The sequence below is a fragment of the Corvus cornix genome, chromosome Z, assembly GCF_000738735.6.
Source record: "Corvus cornix cornix isolate S_Up_H32 chromosome Z, ASM73873v5, whole genome shotgun sequence".
NCBI classification, from domain to species: Eukaryota; Metazoa; Chordata; class Aves; order Passeriformes; family Corvidae; genus Corvus; species Corvus cornix.
The window spans coordinates 65139948-65163555 of NC_046357.1; the positions used below are offsets into that span (position 1 = coordinate 65139948).

The window sequence follows — 23608 nt, forward strand, 5'->3', positions numbered from 1 at the left end:
CAATTCACATCCTTCAAATGGGCATACATTGTATCTAAAAATCCCAACACACCCTCCTTTTCAAAGAAAGGAGCAAAAGGGGTGTTTCATACTTTGTTGTTTCTTCTTTCCTTCCTTTCTTCTGCAGTTGCAAAAATAATGAGAAAATGGAGTATTTTTCCCCCCAGGTAAACTTAGGGGAAATAAAATACATTCGTGATTGAATGTCTAACTGACTGCACCACAACACTTGGAAGCAGAGGCACATTTTGAATGTGGTCAGTTTACCGTATGTCCAGACTTGGTTGCCAGGTACTGGTATAAAACATAGAGAGAAAGAAGCTGTGTTGATAATTCATCAAAACTTTCTTGGAGCATGATCTCTGTTACTATTGACATAGCATCTATGGAGGAAAACAATACATAATCAGCATAGCTCCCAATATGTATCTCCCTTTTGCACCCACTCATGTTCACTGACATTTTATTGCTGTAGTATGCTTTGAAATAGTTAGGGAGAAAGTTAAACATTTCTTACAACTAGAATACACCTATAGAATTAGCCTTATTCATTTGGCTTGTTCAAACACTGCAAGAAGGAAGAATGGGTTGAGCAGCATACAGCCAAGGAGCTCTCAAAATCATCTTAGCTCTACATACTTCACTTGGTTCTTCTTTCCTCAGCTCTTCAGTCATTAAGATTAAAAAAAAAAATTTAAATGATTTCTTTGTTCTTGTGTTTTGATTACAGACAAGAGAAGACCAGCTTAATTTCACTAGCCTTAGGGCGACAGGAGAGTACAAAGGAGCAGAAATGTTGTCACAGATCACCCACAGTGGTCTCTATATTCAGCAAACAATGCTCTGGAGGAGCTCTACAGGGAGCTACAGTGACACGCCCCGTCAGAAAGGACAGTTTGTTAAAAAGGCCTTCAGCTTCACATACAAAAGAAATATGGATAAAATAAGGAGGAATTAAAAGATGGGGGTGTGTCTCAAAATAAAATAAATACATGTATTAATTTGTCATTTAGCAAAATCTTTCAGTTCCTCTCAATTATCTGTTTTATATGAGCTTTATGCAAAGGAAAGCTTACTGCAAGTCTACAGTACTAGAAAACTCGAAGTGAAATTAAAATCTTAAATATCTGTCATCAAACATGTGAGGATTACTCATCCAAACACTTAAACAGTCAATAATGAAAGGTAGCCCCAATATGGCAATTCAGCATAGCTGGCTTGCTCCAGTGACAGACAGAAAGCCTACACAGTTTAGATACATAGCTTTTTGAACAGCTAAATGTATGGAAGATGAATACCAACACATATTTAGATTCTGGTAACACTTTAATTGTCACTAATAACTCCTATGATATCATTAGCACATACATCAGACTTGTAACTGAAGAAGATGGTTTACACTTGGAATAGGATTATTAACAGTAGAAACTGTGAATCACACAAGTTTCAAAACTACAAAATGAATAAAATCCCAACAAAAATGAGAAATAAACATGCAGAAAAATACTTCAAAGGAAGGTGAAGTCGTGTTTCATGATGAATTCAGAAAAAATATGGCTACAAGTTTTTAGTTCGAAGAAAAGCTCTGTAAATATAAGAGCATACATCTAAGGATGAAGTATTGGTATGTATTTTCTTACCTTCATATTTCTTCTGCTTTATAAAGCAATCCAACAAAATATTAAATGTAAAATTATCTGGAAAAATTCCATAGTGAACCTGAAGGAAAGAAGGAAATAAGTTCAGTGTGCAAACGTGCTGTTCAAATCTCCCCAAGCACAGTGCTGTAGACACCAGAAAGAGCAGAACCATGGCACTGCACACTGATGCAACGTACAGTCAAGCAACACAAGAGATCAGCATGGCACCTGTGATGTAGGCCCTCCAACTTCTGATGCACTGCATTTGTTTTGGCATTTTACCTGAGCCTTTGGGACCAGGAATGGGATTGCATATCATGTTATTATGCCTCCCCCGCACCTAGCATGTTTTGGACACCAACGCTATTTAAAAACAAAAAGCTTTCTGAGAAAAAAGAGTATTTAAAAGCTGTGAAAGGCTGTAGCTAAAATTCAAGTGCAACAGTAATTTTTATTTTGATGAAGAAATCTGAACTTAAAACCACAGTCTACAGGACCTGGCTGCAACAGGAATTCCTGTCAAGCCACATTTGAATCAAAAAGCCAATCAAATATATTCGTGTCTTTTCCTTGGTAAAACTTACCTTATTTTTTATTGTGTATAAGGCTTTATCTTGAGCGCCATATTTTAAGCACTGTCTGATCCAGCTGTGAATGGTCCAGTCTCTCAAGTACCAGGAATTTGGGCTATGCCGAAACCTAAAGATGATAAAATGGTTTGGGTGACAATATGACTCTGCTATCACATAAACAAATTCTGTAATCAACAAACTTTGAATTTCAAAACCACACCAATCATGAACTCAGACATAAATTTCTCCATGTTTGACTTTGCAGTCAATCACTGCTCTCTAAAGAGCTCCAGATAGCCCTTTCAAGTAAGAGAAAGAAAATTTTGATACATTAATAGTATGTACAAAGGGAAATCTGACCTTTTCACAGATGCATAATATTTAAACTTCTCACTTTAGAAGAAAAGCCTACTGCTTTTCTCCTGAAGAAATAAATACCAAAAAAACCCAGTTTGGTATATTTATGAAGGCCAACTGAGACTGGTATGAATGCTGCAGTATTTTTTAACTTCGTGCTTGTGATTGTGTAAGATTGTATAGTATAACATTTTGATGTATAATATTGCTGATCTTGTCAAAGAGATATGACTGATGACATCAGCAAGTATCAGAATTACATAAAAATATAACTGCATCTGAAACTTCGGAGCTTGTATAATCTGGTGTCTCCCACCCTCTCTAAATCATGCCTCACTTCACCACTTAAGAATTCATTATGCCTCAGCACAGGTCATCCCTGGGCTGCTGCATGCTCCATTTGCCTTAGAAATGCTTCATCAGTGAGGCATACCTCATGCACAGGGAATCTCTGCTGGAGAGCCCTTCCCTGACCCTCTGCACTGGTTTAACATATTCTGAGACACCTCATGCCATGGCTTCAACAGTCTTCCAAGGCAACCCACTCCAGTGCTCAAACAATTTGTAAAATTGAATACTTTTGCTTCCATTTCGTCCTTATTCAGATATATGGGCATTGCACTGTATTGGAAGAAATGGTGGCAAAGAGCACATGGAGCTTTAGTTCTGGCAAACACTCAAACATCATTTACAAGTTCAGTGGTGGGACCTGCTGCCTTGGTCTTGAGCTGATTTTCACAACCCCTTCTGAAGAGATGCATGCAATCTTTCTCAATTCAAATGAAAACTGATCTCAGTCCCCAGCACAGAAGTGACTGCCACTTTCTGTAAAGAACACTGATGACTGAGCTGGGCTCATGTGCAGATGCTTGCAGCCCTAAGCCAAGCTGCAGCACCATTTAGGGGCAGGGTTGACTCTTCCGTCTGAGCGAGCATGCTTTCCAGAACGTTTATCAGATTAACGTGGCCACCAACCCTCTTTCCCCCCTCAGTAAATCTTGTCTATCACCAAGGGCTACACAGATGACCAAGCCTGGAGAAGTACTACAGCCTAAAGAGCCTTCAGAATGAAGAAGACAGCCATGCCAAAAGTGAAGCTAAACAACTACAGAGTCTAAATACATGTGTTTGTAAGTGGCATATGAAATCACGCCATTAAATTAGGATTTAACAGAAAATGAAAAGCATGCTTTGAATATTAAATTACAAGCATCCATTCTGTTGCTGTAATCGCATTCCATTTTCTTCCCTCTGGAGTTCAAATACTGGGGAGTTTTTGAACTCAGATACTGGAGTTCAAGTTTGCTTCCATTAAAGTCCTGTATCATGGACAAATGCTTTCAGGAAGTATCAATTACAGGAATTTGGATTTAATCATATTTTGATTAAAAAATTATCTAATTGCTACAGATTCTTTCACCAGCCATTTAAGGAAGGTCAAGCTGGAACACCAGCACTCAGCAATAAAGCTGCCAACATTTTTTAAAGTTTCAATAAATGGTTAATATTGTTTCACAGGTGGAAAACAACAGACTTGTCTTTCAAAAAACATGACACTGATGCTCTCAAATACTTAGGCTTTCTATTGACACAGTCTTTTCAAATGAAAACCAAGTATTCAAAAAACAATTAAAAAAAAACCCCAACCAGCTGTTTTTAATGCATTTGAATATTCAGCTTTTTCCAGAGCTCTATTTATTCTCTTGAGTACATCATAGTGAGAGAGAGAGAGCACTCCAATACCTCCTGCACCTTGGATTGCTACAGCTTACTGTAATGAAAGCTTCTAGGTTTCAAAGTAAAGTTGGACAGCAAAAGGCCTAGCAGGGATGCAATATGGTCTAGAAGCAGAATGAAGCTGATCCTCAAACAATACTCATTGCTGGAACCAATATACACAAAATCCAGAGGCATGTTATAAAAATCTGCACATCAGCTTTTATAGGGCCAGGACTGATTTTTGTGTGTGTGTCTGTATGACAACCACAGGATCTTTCAGATCTAATTACTGTATATATGTTACTATTAAGATCTTTATGCTGATCTTTATGCTCAGATCAGGTTTCACCTGCCCTAGGTGCTATGCAAATGAAAAGCAGAACAGCTTCTCAACCAAGTAATTTTCTAGTTAATTCTAACAATTAATTACAAATCAGTTGCACAGGAATGAAGAGAAGGGACTGGTGCACAAATGCAATATATATGTATGTACAAGATCCCTCAGCATTAGACACTTCCATTAATCCATTATGTGGTGGGAGAATTGGAAGTGAGAGGGAAGCAACTACACTGCAATCTTTAATTGTTTCTGATCCATATAATGCTGGAATAAGCTCTGTCTCCATAGTACTAGCCGAGAAGAGAAACCAACAGAGTATCTGGTTTTTTTTTAAAACTAGACAAACCAACCAAACATTGGGGCAGGCACTTGTATTTGAAACTGAATCAGGAAAAAGAGGAGGTTGCTCATCATTTTGACAAGCATTAACATCTTCCTCCTTCTCTTTGTTCACCAAACAGGATATAATTAAGCAAGGCAATATGTTCAGGGACAGATGAAAAGACAGAAGGAAGTTAAAACTAAAGAAAAAGGAGGATTGAGAATGATTTAAATAAAGGAAACCTCTAGCAACTGCTGTGTGTTTAATGGAAAGACCAGAAGGTTATCTTGCAGATGCCTGGTGCTGAAACTCATTTTTCTGAGAACTAATAAAAACCTGAGACGCCCAAGATTCTTATAATGTGTTCAGCAAAGACAAGAAGCAACTGCAACAGTATTAGGGAAGCTCTCTGTTGGTACATTTTAACGTTAATGGCTAAAGAATCAATATGGTCATCCTTCCAGTCACTGAACTGAGAACATCTGCCTCTGCGGGGAATAAAAAGAGAAATATCTGTAATACAAGGAGATCCTGAAATACCAAGGTCATTGTGAATCTAACAGCACACAGTGCATTACTCTAGAATTCTCTTTATTTTGAAAAGTCGTTCGAATGATGCATTCCAGAAACTTGATTTTCACTAACAGTTGCTTTGTACTTGCAAAATGATTATAACTTGGAACAGATACAAGGAGTGTACAGCCTCAGTACAAGGCAACCAGAATATTTCTAGCCAAGCAAGTACACTCTCTTGCTCACAAAGAGGCCAGCACATTGGGTTAAGAATACATTGTCAGTTTACTAAGTTACTGCATAAAGCCCCACAGCTCATTATTTACAACAGTGCTGGGGTGCTCATGCTGTGTGAAAGAAACCAAACAATAAAAAAGTTTAACAGATGCTGAAAGTGTTTCATGATGTGCTGTACTACTACAGCAAGCGTAACTTATTTATATTGGTGCCCCCACATACCGCAGAAAAGCTGAATTCCCGCCCTATTCATTTATTTCAGTCTTCCAACTTTCTTTGGTGCCATCAAGTGGTGATGCACTCCAGTGCTGCTTTCACACACCCTGTCTTCTCAAGGGAAGTAATACAGCAGACCTGAGAGCAAACAGAACCCCTTGCTGGTCTGCATTTTTTCCCCTAGGTTTGGTAGAGGGGAGTTCATTGCTTTGGGGACAGTCACAAATGAGGAAGATGGTGAAGGAAAATCTGCTGGATTACAGAAGAGAAAGCACTGTAGAAATAACATACCATGAGGAAGAGCCCTGCTCTGCTCTTCCTGGTAGTATAGAGGGAAAGCCAGCTCAGCAGATCAGTTCCAATTCTTTGCTGATCACAAGTTCCATTTTGTACTCTATGGCTTTCTTAAGGGCCAGTCCAATTCCTGGTACTCCCAGAAGCTATCCTTATGCAAGACACTATTTTTTCTCCTCGCCGTGAAACAGAAAGAAGAGACCCTTCCTTTTTCCACCTTTACCTGACCTAATGAGAAAGCACCTTGTAATCATCATACATCCTACACTTCCATCTCTCTTCTTTTAGAACCAGAGAGAAATGTGGGCCTGCATGTTCATATGCTTTCATCAGGAAGCAAGAGTGCCAGATTTCTTCTCATCCACTTAAAATTCTAAATATAGTATGAAATATCTCTGTAAACCAGGAAGAAGCTCTCTCAACGGAATGAATCCAGAGCAACTCCACATTCTACACGAGTCATACAGGGCCGAGAAGCATCTTACCATTGCCATGTTTTTTTCTTCCCAGGCGTATTTTTTCAGCTACAGTGCATAATGATCAAATGGATTCCAGGCAAGCTTAGCTTAGAAACCGGAAGCCTGTCATCCAAAACTCTCCCTTTGTTTGTCATTTCAAGCCACAGGCCTTGGGGAAAATCATCTACATTTTAAATGGACCCAGAGGCATTGCTCATACAACAGTGTCAAAGAAAACAGTCCTGGAAAAGCAATCGTTATTGACAGAAATTTCCTTTTAAACATTAACAGAACTTTATTTTTCCATCTCTTCTTTGCTGCCATTTTAGCCTTCACCTTTTTTTGTGTAAATCCTTTAAAAATGTCATGTGTAAACCTACCAGTCCTATAGTAAATTCCTCATGCATTAACGGCCTACACTCAAATAACAGAGAGAACACATTGCTTTTGCGTTGAAATAAAAAACTCAAGTAAGTATGTGTACAATAAGAAATCAATTAACAAAAGCAGTAATAGGACAGGTTAAAAAATTAGACACGACAGCTGTAACAGAGCACAGTCTAAGGCTGAGGCAGAATCTTACACAAGCAGAAAATTGGTTTGCAGACTCCCTGAAAAAACCCCCACATTCAGCCCCTCTTCTATTTTAATTTTTATTGACTTTCCCCCATCTTTTATTTTGAACTAATTTAACTTGATTGCTTTGATGCTAAAATTAATTCTTCTAAATTAAGGTCTCTTCACCTCCACATAAACTCATATTTCATGCCACCATTTTTTGTTCAAGATTTGCACAGAGCTCTTACACCGCTGGTGCATGTCTGATGATGGCTCCAAAACAGACCTAAATGATCAGATACAGAGAAACTGCAGTGCAGTACCACAGTCAAACATTAAGGCTGAACAGGAGACTTAAAGGATATTTTTAGTATCAGGTCTTGTTTCATGTTATACCATATTCAGCTTTTATTTCTGTTCACTCCAATGTTACAGGTTCACCTTTTTTTTAACCCTTAAGCTTAGTAATAAGACTAGATCTGGAAGAGGAGAAATTTTGGATAGAATTATATACTGCAGTTATTTAGGAAGACTGAGGACATCACCTGGGTAACTTCCCTCTTCCAATAACTGAAGGGAGAAAATTCACTATTCAGTAGTTTCAGGGTAGCTACTGCATTGCTTAAAACAACATTCACTCAGCTTCACAAAGTCTCTTTCTAACAACATCACATAGCATTCACCATATAGCAGCTAGGATGTAGTTTATCCTTTACTGACCTATCTATTTTGACAGTTTTTAGTGTTGAGTAACAAATGACAAGCTGAATTTCTGATACAACAAGCATTTCTGCCCATTGCTGTCTTTAATCACTAAATGCTCTTCCCCCTTTTGATGAATTTAAGACAACTTTGAGAGCAACACATAAGGAACAAGCCTTACTACATTGAAAGCAAAAACAGTTCTATCGAAGAGTTGCAAAATCCTAGATAAATTTTATAAATTTCAAAATAATGTATGAATAGACAAGCAGTTTATCACAACATGAAAGAAATGCTTTGCTTATACACAAATAGATGTAAGAGCCATCACAAAAGAAAGCCTATGGCAAAGTTTGAAGCAATTGGTATTTACAGTATTGCTATAGTTTAAACAACTACTGGCACTCCTGAAAAATACCTGAACTATTTATCAGTCCTTCCATCCAGAGGCAGTAAGCATAACAGAACTGCAGTGGAGCTGCTCTTCCAACCTTTTGCCACCAGGTTACACCAAGCAGCCTTGAACCTCTCTGGAAACATTTGCAAAGCACAAAGCAGGAATCCTTCAGACAACTGGATTAATTTAGTATCTCACAGGCTCACCTTAAATGTCTCAAACCCTTATTTTAATTAGTTCGTAACCAAACTGAAAAACCAAAGCCAAGGCTCAAACAACATACACTCGATACACTCTTTGTCCCTAGGAAAACTCTTCGAGGCTGTTAAATGTGTTTCTTAAAAAGCTTCTCTAGTGATGTAGATTCAAAGTACTTCAGAACTATGCACTCTCTGGCAGAACTCCAATGGAAGTTCACTTCTCAGAAGAACACGAATCAGGATTACTCTGTGTCAGCTTGGTTGAACATGCTCTCTGTGTGCCTAACCTGAAATAAGATGACATCAGTCACAGGCCTTATCTAGCTACAAACTAAAGATCTTAACATTTAAAAATACAGTATCAACATGATTCCTTGTTCTACATTAAAGGGAAGGTCACCAGCTAGCTCACTAGAAATGGATACTTGGGGATCTTCAGCATGACCTGTAGGTGAAAGAACATTGCTACCAAGAAAAGGTGGTGATGCCTGCTTTAGTTTCATGAAGAAAGTAAATATATCACATTCAGTTTTATTTCAAATGCAAACTATGAATAAAGCAATCCCCCTTTTTGACTTAACAGAATGATGAGGTAAACTGCAAAGACGGAAAACAGATTTTTGAATACAATACTTGTATTTTTCTGCTCTTCCCAGGGTAATAGTCACCCACCACCCTTCACCTCTCCCACTCCTTTTAAAAAAAGACAGTCAGGAAGAATCCAATTTTCTTCTCACATACATGAAGAATCCATACTATTTTCACCATAAAGCTGGAATTCACTCAAAGAGCAACAGTTAAGAAGAAAAGATCATGTCACAACAGTAACAATAATAAAAAGCCCAACATCTTCCCAAACTATTGACTGTAAAGGACACAGCTCTCTGTGACAAATACTTCTGGACTTAAGGTTAAAATGATTTGGTTTGAATATAAATGTAAGTAATACTCTATAGAAAGCATCACAGGCTGAGAAAACACACGGGGAATGATGAAGTGAGCTGTTGCTATAGTGATTCTGGTAAGATACTCTCAAGTGCCTCTGCTTGTCCCCATGCAATCATAATAAAGCCTAATTTAAAACCAACTCTTCCATTAATTATATGTTTTTCTGGTATGCTGGCATACAAAAAGAGACACATTAAGAACCATACAAGATACTACATTTATTGCTTCAGGGAAATCTTTTTAATCTAAGCAATTTCTAAGTGCATCAGGATAAAACTTGCTGTTTCAAAGCTCAACAAAGGGACAGTTCTGCTGGATTCTTTTACTTGGATCCCTGAAAACTGATTAATACAAGGCTGTAAAAAAAGGTGCATATGAGTAAAGCACCGATTTGATTGTTACCATTTTACTAACTCAGCTATGCCTGTCATTACTTCAACAAACTCAACCTCATCTGAAAGCTAGTACACAAGTTATCAACTTATTTCTCAAAATGAAGAAGAAATGTTTGTGAAAGCCGACTTGCAATTTCTAGTTGCTGTTATCACCTTTTTACCCTGTTCACTTTGCCAAATGATCGCCCACTAAAGACTGCCAGAAAGTCAGTTTCCAGCAGAAAAGCAGCTCCCACTAGCTGTATTTCAGAAGTAAGTTTAAAATCTTTTGTGTACCAAAAAGTACTTACATCAAGGACTTTCTACAACCACAGATAACTATAATTTTACGTCATATGAGGGACTAAATTGCTTCAAAGCTCATTATGTGTTTAATTTTTTAAAAATAAATTACAACAGATGTTTTAGAAAACCTCATCTCTTAGCTATAAACTACTGCAGAGATGTCACAGTGAAGCTTGCTTTCCAGCAACCATTAACCAAGCTGCACAGAGATGTAGCACCAAGGGCTTTCCATACAAAACAGTGGCTCTGAGTTCTATGATAGTTCAAAGAGTGTCAGAGGGAACTGCATCACACATTAAGGTGTTTCTGCCTTTTAGCACTAAGCTTAAACTATGATAGAACACCCCTTTCACATTATATTAAACAGGCATACTTCAGGCATATGCATAAAAACTGCTCTATCAAGAAGAGCAAATAAGGACTTCCTTTTTTTATGGCAGGAAAAACCCTCAGCCTTTGACATTGCTATTACTGTATTTGCAAACAGCAACTTTTTAATAATGCCCAATATTCAGCGTAAATTTAACCTGGGCCAAAATTAACGTAGTTTTGTTAGAGATCTAATTCAGTGACAGCTGCAGTCCACATTGTAAACATGTTGCATTTTCCATTTATTTGACTCAAATTCTTTATGGTTCACAAAATAGCTCCCAGAAGTACATCACACATTAGCTTCAAACTACTGTAACATTACACCCACTGACATAACCCTTGACACTTTTCAGTTTGATCACAGTTGAACTTGCACAGATCATAAACAATGTACTTCTATCTTGAGTATCTCAAAGGCTGCAATACAGAAGTGTACAAGCCAAACTGTTTATTCTGCAGAGTTACTCAGTTTCATACCACATGCGACCAGAGCAAAAAAGAGATGCTGGGAAGACAGTGCTTCAGGAATACAAATATTGAATGGATCTTAGTAACCAACTTAAGCAAAAGAAGAGCCAAACTATGCATTTGCTGCCAAACACTTCACAAACTGGATTTGCACAGTTCAGGTTTCACCTTATCAGATTTGCTGCCACAGGCACACAGTTCAAGTTAGCCTTACTTTGACCTAATACCTGGGCTCTTTCCATTCTTCACTGCTACAGTCCAATGTCCTTGTGTATTGCTCTCCTTCTGCACCCCATGAGTGAAGGGGAGGCAAAGCTACCTAAGCTGTCAAGTTAAACAAGTAAGGTTTTTATGTTAAATGTAAACACCTACAAAGAGGACAAAACCCCTGATACCTGTAGTTTCAGCCACAGCCACTGTCAAAAAGGCAAGCATTTCAAAAAGGTTGACCATTGGCGCACAGGCAGATCTTGGCTACCAGGCAGTTTATTTTTCATGTCATGTCTCAATGAGCAATGCTTATTGGTATTTCTTTTTTCTTCCAGCCATGCATTTTCCTAATAAAAATACTTTTAGCAATGAGTAACAAAAAATGCTCAAGTCCTTTAGAGATTTTTAACTGTTCCCTAACCACAGTACTTCTGAGGCATCTAGTTAGCATATCTCTTAGTGTATCTAACTTCTGAGACTAGTGAGACAAAAATGTCCTTTACCGCACTGCATACGTCAATCCCAAGAAACAGCATGTAAATCAAGGATAAACATGGCAAACCTGACTCAAGCATTTTGTAAGGCAGTTTGAAATTTGTGGGCTCTTACCAGCTATGTGATTGTTTTACTCTTAATTCTTTTTGGAAAAAGACTGTGCCGTCAGATCTGTTATTTAAAGAGAGAGACAGCAGGTACCTCTCTTTAAGTACTGCATGTACTGTAGGACAAATGTTCCCTTGTGTAGGTAGCTACAAGCTGCACAGTAAAATGAGGTCGTGCTACCCAAAAGAGGCAGAGGATTTCATAATGCAAAAAGGTTTCTTTGTAGTTTCTCCCCTTTTGAGACAGGAACACATCTAAGACTGCTATTTATAAATTTAGGGGTCACAGCACCAAGCCTGCCAGAGTCCAATAAGCATTCAGACAATGCTCTCAGGCACATGGTGTGATTCTTGGAGAGTCTTGTGCAGAGCCAGGAGTGGGGCTCAAAGAGTCTGATTGATCCCTTCCAACTCAGCATATTCCATGATAACTCACTAATGCTTTTGGTTCTGCTAATGATTGGTCCACAGTGCAAGGCCAGGATGACCTGCTTCTTTGCCCTGTTACAGTGGCCTACTCAGACATTGTATTCAGGCTCCAAACTGACATTTACAAGCACCAGTTCTCCAAGGCATGGTATAGAGCCCTTAGACATGTCATTTTACCCACTGCACAGGACAACAGAGCAGACAGAAGAGCAGGAGAAACACTACAACTGTGTGCATTTATGTAATGCATGCATTTCAGTCTGGCTTTATTTCTCCAATGAATCACAACTTTCAAAACAACACAATAGTATCTTATGTAAAATGAACCTGCTGCTTCATGACTTAATCTGGGCAAGGAAAACTGCAAAAGTAAGTGATCACTGCAGGACAGTAACTTCAATGAAGAGAAAAAAAGAAATCCTTTTGCTGGTAAAGTGGGCTGTACTGCTCCTGCTGCACATGCTCTGCTTTCATGCTCTTACAGTAGCTGCTGTACCTTGTCCACCCCCAGTCAGAGACACAGCCAGTCTAGTTTGTCAACTTTGGCGCAGGCAGTGTAGACAAGGGGGAGGGAGATGGTGTCCATTTTACACCCAGCTGTCTGCTGCCAGAGGCCATCTACTTAGCTTGTAGCTCAATTTAGTTCAGCTCTGCTCAATCCCTAGTGGAACTCTGAAGAAAGGAGTATTTTTCCCCTTTTAAAAATGAAAACAGTAGTTACAGAGGAGAGATCAGAATTAAATAAATGACAACGTAAAGAGGATTATCACAAAGTTGACTTTAGAGACTAAAGGCAGCTTTATAGCCACACCAATTCTTGAAAAAAATATATTAGTCATAAAGGGGGAAATCTGCTTGCAAATCGAGTTGCCAAAATCTGTAGGCTTTCAGCCTGGCAAGTTCTAGACTGAAGGGAGTGGGGTTATGGGGAAAATAACCAAAATCCCTGTTCACTTTTCAGCAAGAGAAAGGAATGTTCGTTGCGTCTACATTTACAGCTGAGCAAACAGGCGTTTCTATCAGCTGCTCTCTTGTATATCCCTCTTCAATTTTAACAACAAACCCAAGAAAGCATTCTTTGTTGCTGCTTAAATGCTCCCTAAACTAGATCCTGGGTCTAATCCTCACCTGGTCCAAAACACACAACCTTCCAGGGACCTGCCTCAATCAGCTGAGGACCTGGCACAACACACATGCACATGATCATTAATTAGATGAAAGTTGGGAGGCAAGGACAACCCCAGCACCTTTCTAGGATATGCAGTCTCACATCCCACAGAGACACATCAGTGGTAAAGGCGGAAACCAACTGCCGAAAGCAACCACAGTGTTATTTCTGAAATTACCAGCTCCACATTTAATTGAGTCCCTCAAGCTTTAAAACTGATGTAGCAAAGGGGAGACAGAGAGGCAGCCGAAAAGCCTGGAGACATTCTCCTTCAGGGACAGAGGCATGTCAGGATTTTAGGAAATAGGTAAGTGAATATAATCAGCTGACAAGAGTGGCTTGGACTTCTATCTAAGCTTTTCCCAAACCCATACCATTCTTCCACCCCACAATGCCCTCCACAAAAAGCCCCAAAGAAATGTACGGAATGGATTATTCAGGGATTAGTCAACCTAATTAGGAACCAAGGATTTACCAAGTAAATGTCAGAAACAGACATAACAGGGACTATGGCAGAAGGAACAGTTGCAGGTAGCTGAGCAGAGTGCTCGGTACACAGAAGCACAGAAAATCCAACTGGACTCATTCCCGCAGACAATACAGACATTTTATCTGGAGCATGCAGCTTTAAAAATAGCTCACTATTAAAGCAGCATTTAAACAACAAAAAAAAACCCCCAACCAACCAAGCAAACAACCGACCAAGCAAACAACATAGCAACCAACCAACGAAAAACTAAGCACCCCGAATGACTGGTTTGGTTTGGTTTTTTTGTTTTTTTCATTTTGCTACATAGCACCTTATATTCAGAAATTTGTGCCTTAATTTCCCTTTTCTGGAAAGAGTAATAACCACAGAAATCACCCCAGGAAAATGCTACACCATGATCTTTGCTTATCTACTGATTCGATATTCCTCTATTCAATTACAGCAAAGCATTGTTTTGTGGGTCCATCTGCAATCAAGTTTCTGCCCTTAGGGAGAACACTCTTCCACAGGCACGAATGTATATACAGAAATAAGCAGATATACAAGCTGAATAAATGTACCTACTTATTTTCATTTTTCTTCTGCACTCTAATATTTTTAGACATTTCTGAAGACGGAATTATTTAGGAAAAAAATGGAACCATTGGAATAGAGCTTTTACTATTAACTTTTCAAATTTCTTTATTACTGGGGCAAAAAGGAATGTACAGTCTGTTGGATATAATCAGGTAATTTTCTAAATTTCTTGATAACTGAATCTTGACGTAACATTTTCAGTCCTACAGAAGTATAAACATCAATTTTTTTTTAAATAAAAAGGCAGCTACTTGAAAATTAACATGCCAAATCTTTTAGAAACTAAAGAAAGATGCATGCTAATGTAAATCTACCTCCTCCCCGTCATAATACTTTTGCTTTGGTTATAAAACCATTTTGTCTAAAATGGAGTATAACAGAACAAAGTAAGATCAGATCTATAACTGTGGTACATTACTCCATCTCTTAACATGGTTATCTTAAATGTTCTTTCCATTTCCAAAGGCTTTCACCTTCTGGAATTTGTATCACACCTGCTAACTGTTACTACATACTGTGCAGCAACATGCATCAAAACCAAAGATATTCTCAGAGTGCAATAGATTAGACTGGATCCACTCTACCGGATCATGTTACTAAGCTGAACATCTTCACTGTTACCAACAAAGCATGGAACACTTTTCTTCATTACTACGAAGTACAGTAAGATGTATGTACATTTTTTATGCGCTTGATCAGACCATGTTCATCTTAGAAGCCTGTGAAATAAACCAAGATTTAAGGTAACAATGATTTAAAATCATATGGAATTTCATTACATATAGTAAAACTAAGGGATGTCCTCACTGAAATAGTGCATAAGCCTTGTATTTCATATGTTGGCTGAGGTACAACAGGAAAACATATTTTAATGCCTTTGTCCTTCTCTCCATCAGTCTACCCTACAAACTAGCACATGACTTGCCATTATTCAACCATACTGGCAGTTTTCTTAGTAAGTGTGATGTAGAATAGGAATTCTCAGGCAGTAGAATGTTAGAGATGCTTTGGTCCCAGCCCTGGTTCCATGCAACCTGCAAGAGCATACACTATTTGCATTGAAGAAAACCAAAAATACCATGAAACTGCTTGTATAAGTCTTACTAGCACTCACATTAGTCTCCTGGCAAAATTTTTCTTCAAACATTGTAAAGAAAAAAAAAAAAAGAAAAACAGATAGACATCCCTTTCCATGTTAAACTACCATGTGATATGTCCTGGACTGTTTCAAAACATTTCACATTCTTAGTGGATGTCCAGTCCCACTTTCTTACAAGCCCTCCTTTAGTTACAAGTAAGAGAAAACAATTATAAGAAAAAATACAAAGTAAATCCTGGTAAGTGGATCAACCCTACAGCATGTACATTTAACCCAAGATGTATTTTCAACATAACAGCTGTGGCAAGCTATGCAACTCCTATTTCCCAGATTGAGGACATGTGAAACCCGACACTATTTACTGCGTATCATTACTCTCCAGCTCCTAACTTAATTTTTCCCATAATAAACTTAACACAATACAGGCTCTAAATACTCATCCTGTTCTTAAAATCCATTTTCAATAAAACTCTTGTTCTCATCCGCAGCTGCTTGCAGAGTCCATTTAAGCCAGAAACACTCTGATTCATCCCTTGGAAAACCACCTTTATTGGCAACAAAATAACAATCTCAACTTACCTCAAAAACTACTTTTACTCTTTCTTTTACTACTGATTACAGTAAAAGAATCTTGATCACTGACATTCCTAAAGCCTGGTCTGGAAGCCTTTTGACTTAGTACTTAGCCCCCTGTTTGTGACATTTAAATTGTTCAGCATTTTGAGTAGGCTGGTTGCAGTAGGACAAAAACTTGAATCTCCCAAAGTATAGGATAAATGCTCTCCCATTTTTAGCCTATTTTATTATTTCGTATGTGCTGTGTAATAATAGATGAAGTTAAAATGGCCTAGTATTTTCATTTGAATGCCTACCCCACAACCCAGTGCTACTCAGCACTACGATTCTGTAAACAAGAGCTAAAAAAAAAATCAACAGAATTCCTATTTGAAAAAAATAAACCAGCTCACAAGCCCCACAAATAAAAATCTCTATTAGATGTGTTCGTTTCCCCAAGAAACATATACTGTGCCACTACCTTTACAAGCAGGATAACACAAACTAGAGAAGGCTACTAGTTAAGCAACAGAAAACAGAATTTTTAATAACTGTTGCCCCTTTTACAGCTGCAAACATAATACACTCTTCCCTCTTCTTTGTTATGTTTAGTTTAGCTCAATAATGAGTAATATGTGACTCAAAACAGCAGGAATGCATGCTTACCACATCTAAAATAAAACAGGAATAAAAACTAGCACCTACAACTAAAAAATCCTGACATATTGAGAATCTGCTATTTCACCAAATAAAAACAAGATTTCCTTGTATTGTTAAATTTTAAATACAAAATATGTTCTAAACACTTTCCATGCTGTATTTAATATCATGAATGTTCACACACTCATTAAAATGTGAACATTTGCAGAAAAGTAATACTTTAATTTAAGGTTCTTTCTCAAAGGCGGCTGTCCACACCAGGAAAAATACCACTCTGGTAAACATTTCTCTTTTTTTTTAGAAGAAAATCAGATATATAAAATAAACCTGTAAAGAAATACCTGTTAACCTTGAAACTATCTACACAAGAGTGTCTCTTTGCTCAGTAAGAAAATGGTTCCAAATTGAGTACAATCCTTCCAAAGAAATGAAACTGCTTTGAAGAACTTGTTTTCTGCTGCCAGAAAACACCAATAAGGCTTTCTTTAGAAAGTAATCTAAATTATAAACATGAAACATTATTAAAATATTTTATTTGAATTAAAGTTTCTTGCTTGCCGATCTAAACTGAGATCAGCAATTCAAATAATTCTAATTCTGATCAGCCTACCTGCAAAAAGACAGCTCTGGTCTACAGCATGTCAAGATTATTCCATAAAAAGTTGATAGTAACAAGTAGTTCATAGTTATTTTTTCTACTGTATTTATTTTGATTCAAAAAGGAAATACATACTTGCACCACACAAAAGAATGATTTAGGTGGATGGATACAATAATCACAAAGTTAACAGTTCCTAAGGAAAGGTCCGTGGTAGCCCTCGTTATGTTTGTAGGTCTAATAAATGGGCAGCTGGTAGCTGCCACTATCAACATAACTGAAAGAGGAAAGATTGCTGTACTGTTTAACACTATTCGGGAAAGCTAAAAGACAGGGAGCTCAACAGAAACATTAACTTCATATACTTTTTCTTCTATTTACATGGGATTGGAGACAGCTCAGGGGCTGTAGTGGAACCTGAAATTCCTTGCAGAGGAAGCCAGATGGAGTTAATTCTCCAGTATATCTTTACAATTATTAGTTGCATTAGTCATTAACTAAAGCTAGCAAAGCAGCAGATCTTTGCTTGTACTTGTTTTAAATTCCAAAACTTGTAAAAGGTTTTAGTCTGTCCAGGTCATTTGTATTCATATGAACAGCTCACTCTCTACATTTTTGGCTGCATTTAATCTCTGTCTGGACTTTCAGTATTTCTAAAACATAATGCAAGATCTGCCTCCAGACAGGTTGTTTGCTGATGCAGGGGTTTACTGTACAACTTCTAGAATGCCACCGGATATAGCAAAATTGACCTTTAAGGATGAGTATGGGTCAAACGCAGATAAAATTGCCCTTTCTCCTTCAATATACGAGTTCAACAGTTGAGATCTGGTCACATTGTACTTCAGACTATTTCCAGTAGAAGCTACTAGACAGAAAGCTTTGAGCTGCTGGCAAAAAAGATGCTGGGTGAAAAATAAGGAAGTCCTGCTAATATTCTTTTCCTCCAAGAATTGTAATGAAAGCCTGTCTTCCAATACTAAATGAAAAATGTATCCATATGGTAGACCAAGTCACTTCTGTCAATTTCTGAATCTGACTGGCTTTGTCTTTCTATTGACATTGAAATATTGCGGAGGAGAAGGAGAGATTACCCCCAACACTGATATTGCATTCTGTTTGTAGAAGAATCCCTTTTTTTCCTCGTTTTAAATATGAAGTTTTAAAATCCAAATGCTTACCCTTCTAGTGTCAGCAACACAAAAAAAAAAAAAAAAAATTAGTGTTGATGGAAAGCCTTCCAACTTTTTGTGCTTTTATATGCAGTGCCTAGAAAGTTCTTGTCCAGTTTCCGCCAAGTTTACAGAAAAGTGTATTCAAAAGGACAGATGAATGATGAAAAGCAGATGACTGAAAAGGCATGTATTACAGGAAAAGATCTTTCTGAACCCTCTTCAGTGTGCTATCTTTATTGATTGTTCTCCTGCACTTCACAGCATGTTACGCTGAGCACACTGAAATCTGATGCGGTTACAGGAAAAGGTATGCTGAAATTCGGCTCTGAGTTCTGAAACATAGCTACTAATTGTTTTTTCCAAAGATTCCGACAGTTCAGACTGTGACAAACCACAGACAGACGACGACAACAAAGAAACTGTGAAAGATGACAGGGAGAGTAAGAACATGTGCCCCTCAGTGCAGAAATGAGTGAATGCTGGAGCCAGGAGCACAGTGCAGTCTGTACAGCCAGAACACTTATATCTGACAGCACTGGCTTGGATAGTTACCAATATTTCTTCACATAAAGCAGCATCGCACACTGGCAACCATAGTGGAACAGCACTAAACACTAGTATTTCTGTCATTCACATGAAAATAAGTAAATATTCCAATGAGGTAAATCTCTCTGGTGTTTCCCTTCCTTGTGCCTGCCTACCTGCTGAAGAACTGCCCAAATCTTTTGCAAATGAACTTATTTTAGAACACTCCACCTACAGGGGCATCCAAACTGGTAAAACATACCATTCAGCCTACAAGGTGTATTTTTCCCTACAGATGCTTCCACCACTTCTCAGTATCATTTCAAAATGTAACTGCAGCATAACTTGAATAGCAGGCAGATACTTCTGATTCATTTATTTTTATACCTTTTTATTAACCCAAATATTTCTCTAGAGGCATTGAAAACCAAGACCTGATCAGTTAATGAAGTCTATTTCACCTACAGTCTTAAGAGAATGAGAACATCTCAAAGGAAGAATTAAATACGTTACAGGACTGTGTCTACATCTCTTTTATTTGTGCTGGAACAGGTTAATGGTAGTCATTATGTACTGTAGATTTATATACAGAAACAAAGAGAATGAATGCCATGTAAATATCATTCAGGAATACACTTTTTTTGATCCATTGTGATAATTTATTATAAACAATACTTTAGAGTAACAACATTTTTAGAACTGCTTGACTGGTATGAAAGCAAAACTTCTGCACCCACAGAACAGACATGCATAGAAGAGTGCAGGTGAAACTTATTTTGCATGTAATGTTGCCTTAAGTAGTGATACACAGGTATTACTAGGAAAAAGCACAATTTCATATGTACAGAGATCACAGTCCCAAAATGATTTAAAGGCTGAAATCAGGCCTCAAAACTGTAACTTACTACCATCCAACCTAAACAATTCTATGATTCTATAAAAGACATTACATTTAAGAATAATTTCTAATCATTTGCTATTGTCCCATTTTGTGATTACAATCAAGCATGGACCCCAGGTAATAAATCCTGAAGTCTGCAGAAACAGGTCTGTTTTCAAAAAAACCAATTACCAATCACAGGAAGGTAATAAAAAGATTTAGGCAGATTGTGCAAGAATTTGCAGAGCACATGCACATATAAACACATTCTGCAGACAGCGTGCATACTTTTTTCTACATGGTGGGTCATGGGTTTAATGCAATTAAAAATTCTCTTGAGGAATCTCAACATAAAAACTTCACCAATTCTTTTCACACACATTGAAAAATCTTTGTTGGCATAAAACCTACATACAAAATCAGCAGTTACCTCATCACAAAACCTCTCTTCATTATGCTAATGTTTCAATCAAATGAAAAACACCCTGATGTGTGAAATAGTGACATCTCAGTGAGACAGGACAAAGTAAGGCGAACTGCAGATCTTTGATCTGGCTGAAAGTGCTCTGCATTCTGATGAGAATTTTTGTTGGGATCCTAGGAGATGAAAGGATTTTTTTAAAGTCTGACAGTTAACAGAGGGGGGGAGTTATTCAGAGAAGAACAAAAAGAGGAGCACTGAAAGCAGATGACATCATGCCTCAAACTGGCCTTTACCATCTTACTGACATGTTCCACAGTGTAGCATAGCAGTTTCCACACAGCTATTCTTGAGAGCTCAAGATCCTCTGTGGAGGCAGTATGGCTGGAAATCCACTGCTTCAAATGGATAGAAAATAGAAACAGGTCTAAATATAATACATATATCTTATTTTGGCTTCGTAAATGCATTATGCTAATGCTCCAGAATACACTTTTTGAAAATATGTTCTGCGCCTCACATAATAGAAGAAAAGTCTCCAGTCTACGAAGCTAACAATTACAAGTTCTGTCACTCCCGTCTTCAAGAAAACCCCACACTGCAAGCATGGAAGTGCCATTACTTCCCTCTGATTCTTCCCACAGGTAGTTTGCCTTTTGTATCAGGAACATCTTCCAATCGTGTAGGGGCCTTGGAACTGTTTACCCTTCCCCTCAGATTGCCAGAGGCACCAAACACTGGGGAGAGATACCAAGTTCCCCTCTCTATTATTCTACAAGCAGCTATGGGAAAAACCAAAGGACTCTGGGAGCATTCTGATTATTTATGTTCAAGCAAATGCACATACAGTCAACTTACCAGGCCACATACATGACACTTGTTTGCAATGCATTTGTATACCTCAGAAGACGTAAAACATAAAAAACAGACATGAAACCAGTTTTACTTTGATACTGCCTTTCTCCTGTTTAGAAGTTTATTCTTAAATAAAAAGAAAAATTGTGCTTGGAACCTTCTCGCTAAGGCAGAAAAAGAGATTTCTCGTTCTTGTCAAAGCTTCGCTGCTTCTTAACTTTCCCTCTCTACCCCCCTCATCTATGTTTCATGGTGTAGCCATTTACACAGGACACTTCTCAGTGTCAAACATCCTCCCAGCTGCAAAGACCTATCTTTATAAAAATGTCTTTCATTTAACCTCCAGCCTAAGCGCAAAATGTAAAGACCAACTAAAGGGTCTTGCAAATATCCACCAGATCTCCTATATCCTGAAGCCAGAACATTTATTTTCACTTGACAGAGAAAATGCTATTATTATTAGGATTTTTACATTAATTACAGACCTCTCTACGCTGTTTCACTACCTGCATACACATCCATTTTGAGAATAGTTTCATGGACCAATGCTGGAATGAAGTCTCCTTGAAAATTGATGCTAACATCACCAAAAGACTAACCATTTTGCAACACCAAAACAAAGCAGCATTACAGGGACACACAGAAAAAAAATTCCAGCCAGAGCATGTCTGACGGGCCATGTAACAAGTCAATACTTTTCTATTTTCTCCATACAGACTACTAAAATCTGTATCAATGGCAAATGATTATATTTAATATGCACCTAACTATACTCTCACTAGACACAGGAAAATTTTATCTTAGGAAAATAGTAAATAACCATAATTGTTTTTGAATTGTAACTCTCTCCATTAGAATGTGTACTTAAAGATAGAAATCCTGTATTTTTACCTGATGTACTAACCAGGCACAGATTAAGACTAAGAAGGATATTTTTACATGTTAAGAGATTCCCACAATATTCTCTCCCTCCTACTATGGACCATTTTTTATGCTTCTAATTTTTTGTCACTCTTTCTGAACTTCTTTTTTCAAGAAGAAAGAATCTGTAAGATACATTACAGACACCTCACTATCTGGATTTTATCTGTACCATTTTGAGACTTAGCAATTAAAACTACCACACTTTCCTTTGCATGTCAGGGAAGTCAAAGGTCTCTTGGAATCCCTGACCCTAGAGTGCCTGACTCCATCAGAGAGGACCTAAGTACATGTGGCATAATATAATGCATTCAAGAATGTCACTAAAAGGTACTAGAGGGCTTGCATTAAACTGGCTTTACCTTCTCCTGCTTCCATGTCTGCTGTTGCAGGATGGAGAACTGATTTCTGATCACAGATTCTGATATGACTAATGAAATCTTGGTCAAAAGGAATGAAAACTCCACTAACCTCCCCTCTGTAAAAGATTCTTCTTCCTACTTTTATTCTTAAACTACAGGATACTGCTAGTATTAACCAGCTGGGTTTCTACTGTTTCCATCTTGAAGTTCCGAGGTTCAGATACTGTCCCAACAGTACCACAGAATCAGGGACATCAGAAGTCTAATGCAGTCACGTACTTAAAACTGTGCATATACATAAACCAGCTATCCAGAAAACACCGTAACTAAAAAAACCCGATCATTATAATTTACAAATAACAACCTGACATTATTTGTAAGGATGCTCTCTCATGTGCTTTGACAGGATGCGTTACTTTCTCCTTCACAAAACTTAGTTCTCAAAACATGTCTGCAACCACCATAAAAGAACTAATTTATTCTAGTGATCAGCAAGAATTGCTACCCTCTTAAAGTCAATATTAAGAGGTATTGACACGAAGCAAGCAAGCATTCAACCTGACACTACCAGAAAAGGTACCCTGTACACTTCAATCAACACAAAAATAGTCACTGAAAACCCTAACAACCCATGCATAAGTGAACTATACAGCTTATCTGGGAAACACAGAAGTACTAAGGGGATAATGTATTTCATTCAGCCTTGACTTGTGTCTTGGGGTGACTTTGTGATGTGTATCCCATATCGCTGCCCTATGCCCAGAAATTAATTCTTGTGCCTTTCTGTGCCTCTAAGCTGAGCCTGAGAGAGGGAAGGAAAAACTGAGCAAAACTTCTTCAAAGCAGTTTGCAGCTTGTTCAAGGTCACACAGAGATGGCAACTCTTTTTTTCCCAGCTGCGGCAGCGGGGCGAGGAAGCACCCGGCTTGCTGCTCCCGGGTCAGTTTTTGGCCAGTTGTTCAGTTTCTTTTTCTCCGGAGAGAGACTGAGAGTTGAAGTTTTTTTTCCCGCCCTGGAACTCCAGATTTTTTTCCCTTTTCTGCTGGACTGCTTCAACTTCAGAGCACATCTGGAGGACTTGCCACCAGG

The 23608-nt window shown here is 38.0% G+C and overlaps 1 protein-coding gene across 3 annotated transcripts in view; it reads right to left on the reverse strand.

The window, feature by feature from the left end:
- Positions 1-23608, reverse strand: part of MRPS27 (mitochondrial ribosomal protein S27) — a 43912-nt gene that overhangs the window by 9690 nt on the left and 10614 nt on the right. For 2 of the 3 annotated variants that reach the window (XM_039566773.1, XM_039566774.1), the window contains exons 5-7: positions 2225-2339; positions 1641-1719; positions 268-383 (exon numbers count right to left, since the gene is read on the reverse strand). In XM_039566773.1, the coding sequence (XP_039422707.1) occupies positions 268-383; positions 1641-1719; positions 2225-2339 (310 nt within the window). Of the gene's footprint in view, positions 1-267; positions 384-1640; positions 1720-2224; positions 2340-15052; positions 15147-23608 lie in introns of those variants that run through there. The other variant, XM_019282003.3, reaches the window with a different exon arrangement.